The sequence below is a fragment of the Sorex fumeus genome, unplaced genomic scaffold (genome assembly GCF_029834395.1).
Source record: "Sorex fumeus unplaced genomic scaffold, SorFum_2.1 ptg000041l, whole genome shotgun sequence".
Taxonomy (NCBI): domain Eukaryota; kingdom Metazoa; phylum Chordata; class Mammalia; order Eulipotyphla; family Soricidae; genus Sorex; species Sorex fumeus.
In genome coordinates, this window is record NW_026606098.1 from 3,297,663 (window position 1) to 3,304,251 (window position 6,589).

At 50.4% G+C, this 6,589-nt stretch overlaps 1 protein-coding gene across 1 annotated transcript in view; it reads left to right on the forward strand.

The window, feature by feature from the left end:
- The window catches only part of IGSF5 (immunoglobulin superfamily member 5), a 55,101-nt gene extending 48,934 nt beyond the window's left edge, over positions 1-6,167 (forward strand). The window contains exons 7-9 of the mRNA XM_056119591.1: positions 227-378; positions 3,407-3,483; positions 5,473-6,167. Of these exons, the coding sequence (XP_055975566.1) occupies positions 227-378; positions 3,407-3,483; positions 5,473-5,559 (316 nt within the window). The 3' untranslated portion in view covers positions 5,560-6,167. The remainder of the gene's footprint in view (positions 1-226; positions 379-3,406; positions 3,484-5,472) is intronic.
- Positions 6,168-6,589: the final 422 nt, after the last annotated feature.

Sequence of the window (6,589 nt, forward strand, 5' to 3'; positions counted from 1 at the left end):
ATTTCCTTTCTCCTCTCTGATTTCAGCACATAGCCTGGGATCCAGCGCCCTTCTGGGTCTTGGGGCGGGTCTGAGTGGGCTGGGTACCACCACCCACAGGGAAGCTCTGTCCAGGCCAGCTGGGGGCGGCACTTCCCGCATGGCAGGTGCCTGGAGGAGGCGGTGGGCAGTGCCACGTGGGTGGCCACCTCTGCCACCCGTGTCTGACGCCTCCGTCTGATTCCAGGAAACCTGCAGATGTGAAGCCAAATGCGTTCTCGGAAGTCAAGACCAAGGGCGGAGAGGAAAACTATGGCTACAGTCCTGATGAGCTGCAGACCGGCATCAAGAGGGTGGGCGGGCCCACGCAAGGCCCACGCAGGCAGGGCAGCAGAGAAGGTGCGGGGTCGTCTCTCTTTGGGGGTGGTTTTTATTTATTTTTATTTTTGTTAGTGAAACACCATGAGGTACAGTTGTAGACTTACAATTTTTTAATGCTTGGGTTTCAGTTATACAATAATCGAGTGCCCATCCCTCCACCAGTGCCCATTCTCCACCTCCAGTGCTCCCAGTATCCCTCCCACCCCCTCACCCCCCCATCCCACCTCACCCCTGTGGCAGGGCATTCCCTTTTGTTTTCTCTCTCCTTTGGGGTGCTGTGGTTTGCAAAAGAGACATTGAATGGCAATCATGTTCGGTCTTTAGTCTACTTTCAGCATGCATCTCTCATCCTTGGAGGATCCTCCCAGCATCCTTTACTTGGTGCTCCCCTCTCTATCTGAGCTGCCTTCTCCCCCAGCATGTGTGGCTGCCTCCAAGCCATGGAGTGAACCTCCCTGTACTTATCTCAGCTATTCTTGGGTGTTAGCCTCCTATTTTGTTACTTTTATATTTTGGGGGTGATTTTTAGAAGAGGGAGGAATTCTCAACTAGATGGATTCTTGTTTTTAGTTATTATTTATTGAATCACCATGAGATACAGTTACCAAGCTTTCATATTTGAGTTTCGGTCATAGAATGAAATCAGAATATTTTTTAGACACAGGTTTATTTTTTTCTCTTTGGGTCACACCCAGCAATGTTCAGGGGTTACTTCTGGCTCTGTACTGAGAAATTACTCCTGGCAGTGCTTGAGGGACCATATGGGATGCTGGGAATCGAACCCGGGTCATCTGCGTGTAAGGCAAATGCCCTACCTACTGTACTATTGCTCCGACCCTTCGGTCATACAATGATCGAACACCCATTCCTCCACCAGTGCACATTTTCCACCACCGATATCCCCAGTATTCCCCCACCCCCCCAATCCTAGCCCTCCCCCCGCTTCCATGGCAGAGAATTTCCCCCATACTCTCTCTCCTTTTGGGCATTATAGTTTGCTCAAATTTCTCCACCATCATTCAAGCCTGCCTGCCAGGGGTAGCACTGTAGCACTGTCCTCCCGTTGTTCATTGATTTGCTCGAGTGGGCACCAGTAACGTCTCCATTGTGAGATTTGTTACTGTTTTTGGCATATCAAATACACAACGGCGAGCTTGCCAGGCTCTGGTATGCAGGCGGGATATTCTCGGTAGCTTGCTGGGCCCTCCGAGAGGAGCAGAGGAATCGAACCTGGTCAGCCTCGTGCAAAACAAACATCCTACCTGCTGTGCTATTGCTCCATCCCACCAGGGGTAGACGTTAGATAATTTATTTTCTGTTGCTGACTTTGAATATCATGAGAGGTGGGACGCTTTTGGAATTCTAAGATTGTAAATGGTTGGGGTTCCAGATACATCTCTGTAGGGAGCTAGTTCATTTTGTGTTTCATTTGGAGTCTCTGGATCAAGGCCATTGGTGTGCTGAGATGGTGCCTGGAGGCAGATTCTGGCCGTGACAGCCAGGACCCTGAGCGGGTAGGGAGACGGGGAGGGATGGCCTGACTCCTCTGCCACTGCCGTGAGGTCTGGAGTCTTAGTCCTGGAACCCCTGGAACTGCATCTGAGGTGACCTAGTGGAATTGGCTCGGTATGTCAGCTAGATGGATTCTAATGCACAGGATGTGCCTAAAGCTTAATAAATGAGGTAATAATAATTATTATTATTATAATAATCCAGGACTTAAATGTTTACACTTTCTCTTGCTTTCAAAGCTGCTTTTTGCCTTGAAGTGTGGGTGTGGGTCCTTTCCCTAATTTCAGTGAAAACAAATTTAGCAAGACACTGGGATTGTTGGGATGTTCTCACTTTTCAGTTTTCTGGGGCATTGGAGAATGTTGAAACTAAGCCCAATATATATATATATATATATATATATATATATATATATATATACACACACACATATACACACATTTATATATAACATATAAAATATAATATAAATATAATATATATTTTAAATTAATTAATTTTTTCCCCTTTATTTCTTTTTGGCAATGGGGGTGGTGGAAGGATCCCCCAAGGGGCGGACAGGGACCCTTCACCTGCCAGCGGCCCCGTCAGACTCTCAGTCTGTGTGAGACTCTGAGACCGGGTGTGCTTGGAGGCAGTGGTGCCAATAGCTGGGAAACCCAGCGATGCTCTGCCTCTGGGCCCACCCCCGCTGTTGACCAGGAACGGTGTGGTTCTGGGGATGGGACGGGGCTTGGAAATGTCCACAGTGTACACCCAAGCCCTGGGCTCTCTCCGGGCCCAAAACCCAACCTTGAAAATCTTTTCTGTTGGTCAGCATCTCCATCTCCCTGGGCATCCTGCAGGCAGAATGGTGTGCCCTTGAGCAGAGCCCTTGGGATCTCTCTCGGAGTGTGAACTGCACATCAGGTGGAAGAAACGGGCCTGCTGCACACATTCCCCTGGAGGGCGCTCACTCAGCAGTTTCTGCAAAGAGGCCTGAGAGAGTTTTTGCTCCCATGTTTGTCCGACTTTTCTCAGCAGCTCCTTCCTGCCTCAGTTTCTCTGACCCCCTGTTCATGCTGAACTTTACACTTCTGATGTTGAAACAGTTCACAAAGCAGGGACTGTTTCCTTGGGTAATCTGGCCACGAGTTCTGGAAAAAGTGCCTGTGAGCCAAGATGTATTTCTTAGTCTCCTGAGAAGGCAGTAAGTGAGTAATCAAGGCATCCCACCCAGCCCTTTCTGGTCCCTCCTTCCCATGTACTGGGTGGTCCTGGGTGTGAGACCCACCCCGGAGCTAGGGATTCCTCTAGGCTTTGGGTGAGACCATACTTCCAGGCAGGACACGGTTCCCATTCCACTGGGGAAAAAAAGTTCTGAAAGCATGAAACCTCAAGGGCAGTGTTTTAAAAAACTCTTGTTATGGTGGAGGGTGATTTTATGCCTGACGTACTGCATGAAAGCAAATGCATTTCTTGATAAAGCTAATAGTTATTGAGCTGTTTCCTTGGTATTCGTTATTTTTCACCCCAAACCCATCTATCTCTGCAGAGATTGTTGCTTCTACCCCTGTCAAGTCTAGTCGACCCAGGGTTATGGAAGACCATGGCAGCGTACAGCGTCAGCAGGTAATCACAGACATTCTGTCCCTCCCTGCCTCCCTCCTTACCTCCCTCCCTCCCTCCCTTTTGGTTGTTCTAGGGGACGTAGTCTCTTTCTTTCCTATGTCTTTCCTTTGGGGAAGAAGAACACATGAACAACTGAAAATCAACCCTTCCCCACTCATCACTCCTCTGGCGAGGAGCAGAAATAAACTCTGGATGCATTTAGGGAGGAGCCACAATGGTGCAAAGACAGTGGGCAGGGCAAAGACTCTCAGGCCGGGCCTCCCAGGGGCTCTGCACCAGGGACTTCCCACAGCCACTCATTTTTCCAGTGCAGCAGGGAACGAAAGATTGAACACTTCTCTCCTCAGGACCAGCAGATGTCCCGTTGCAGTATAAATAATGTACAGCACCGGGTTCCATTATTTAAGTGGTTCAGCACAGCTCAGGGGCTCTGGCACGGAAGTGGACGTTCTGATGGCCAGCAGGGGGATGTGTCACTGTCGGCTGTGCCTGCTTCCCAAGCCGGGCCCCTGGGGAGGAGCAAGTGGTTTGCTGGGGAGATAATTTCAGAGAATGCAGGCATTCCTGGGAGAGGTCGGCACACACAGGACCCCGAGAAGATGTTTTTCCCCGTCCCCGCCCTTGACACATCAAGGCTGGCACCTACCATCTGCCACTGACCCTTGGGTGGGGTTTAATTAACATGAGTGGCAGTGCTGGCGTCAGTGTGTTAAGAGGAACTGGAGGAATTTTTAAAAATTTTTAAAAATGTTAATAGTTTTTGTTTCTTGGATGGGGTCCACACTGGTGGTGCTCAGGGCTGACTCCTGGCTCTGTGCTCAGGGATTACTCCTGGGATCACAGGGCTCAGGGAACCCTGTGCAGTGCCGGGGATTGAACCTGGGTCTCCTGCATGCACAGCAAGTGCCCTGCCCTCTGGACTATTTCTCCGGCTCCCCAAGAGGCATGCTTTGAAGAAGGGTAAAAAATTTAATATTTTCTGATATAGTTCGAATTTCTGCAGGAGAGAACAAAAACCAAACCCAACCTGTGCCTCTTGGTAGGAATCTGCATATAAATACTGCCTCTTTGAGTGCAACTCTTAGGTGCATGTCTTAAGCCCCAGAGATTGGGAACCTGGGAGGAGGAAGATGTGTGTTGCTGAGACGAGGATGGAGAGGCAGGATGAGTGTCAGCCTCTGCACTCTCTCACGAGCCTCTCTGCAGATTCCCTGATGAGTGTGCCATGGCACATGAGGGCTGCTTCTCTTCAACTCTTTTGGTGGGTTCTTTACTCTAGAAAGAATTATTCTCAGGGACCCAGGTACTCAAAAAAGCAAGAGACCTTATGGGGAAGAGGAACGGGGGCACTGCGCTGGCCCTGGCCAGGGGGCTGGGCTGGGGTTGGCTTTCTGCATTGATCCCACTCTCCCTCCACACGCCGTGTGCTCTGGCTCAGTCTCTCCCAGGCAGTCACATGTTTTTTGGCTTTTTGTGTCATACCCGGTGATGCACAGGGATTCCTCCTGGCTCTGCACTCAGGAATTACTCCTGGCGGTACTCGGGGGACAATATGGGATGCTGGGAATTGAACCCTGGTTGGCTGCGTGCAAGGCAAACGCCCTACCCACTGTGCTATCGCTGCAACCCCATTGTTCACATTCCTGAATCCAGCTGAGCCTTCAGCAGACACTCGCTGGGGTCTTCCATGCAGGCAGTTCCAAATGCCCTGTTAGGGGAAGGTTCTGGATGGTGATGTGGGCGTGAAACCGTGCTCCTAGCCCTGCATGTGGGCTCCTGCTAGCTCCCATTCCCAGATCCTCTCTCTGTCTCTGTGCAGTGCATTTCCCTCTGCCAAGCCCTGCTGGGGCAGTGTGGTGGGTGGGTGGGCAGCACCTGTGGGGAGAGGGGTGTACTGAGTAGTGGAGCCCCACGGCTGCAGGATGTTTTCTCAGAGGTCCCCTCGGCCACTGGTCTCCACCCATTAAGGGCACTTGTCTCTCTTGCCAGGTACCCGGACACCGCCAGACAAGCTTGGCCCACGTTTCCTTTGCGGTGGCTAGTCCTCGGACGGTCAGGAACGCGACCATGGTATAGTGCTCTCCTACACATCAGCCCTGCTGTGTGCCGAGGTCTCAGACTGGGCACCGTGGCCTGGGAGGACACTGCCCGCGCCAGCCTGCCTTGCTGACCATGCTGGACTCTTTGCTGCTATTAGAATCTGACAGTGGGAAAAGGAACAAAGGGACCAAGTCCAAGCTGCCGCTGTGTCCTGATGATTCCACCGGCCCCCACCGAGCACGCCTCCTCGATGACCCCGCAGACGGGGATGGGACTGGCCAGTGTGTTTCCCAGTCAAGTCAGATGAAGATGCCATTGATGAGTGTGAGAAGTTGGGGCATTACTGCTTCTGAGCAGAGAAAAAGGAGCATAGAAATAAGTAGCAATCAGAAAGGTGGATTGTCTGGAAAACGAGAGGACCCAGGCTGCAAATACAGAAACATTCTACAGAGGATGTGTAGGTTGCAAAGCACCTACTGTCCTTGGGTCTTCACAGGAAAACCTGCATGGGGGTCCATCTCCTCTGGGCTTTTGTGTCCTTGAACCAGGTAGATGTGGATGATGCTTTGTATGGGCCGGGAGACCACCGATGCCACCAACACACTGTCAATGGATTGTGTGTTATTTAATAAAAGAGGAGGTACCATCAATGTGTGTGATAAGCTTTTGCTTTTTTCCCTCCCTTAAGTCTTCGCTGTTCAGGAGGTGAAGACTCATGTGTTAAAGACTCAAGCAATTTTTAAGAAGCAAAGCAGAAGACTGTAAAAACATTTGCATCTCTCCACTGGTCTCTGTGCATCTGTCTTGTTTCAAGTTAGTATGGATGCTGTTTATAAGAATAAAACCCTGGTCTTTCTAAGCCCCCTTTCTCTTGAAGATAATCATAGTGTCTTTCACTATTCACCTGTCTCATCAGATTTACCCTGCAGGCAGGGCTATGATTATGCTGACTCTGCCCAGGTTGGTGGAGGATTTTGTGACAGTAATTGGTCAGCTGCTAGGAGTGCCGTGTCCAACCATGCTGATGCCCAAGCAGAATCTCATGTTTGAAACAGGTTAATGTTTC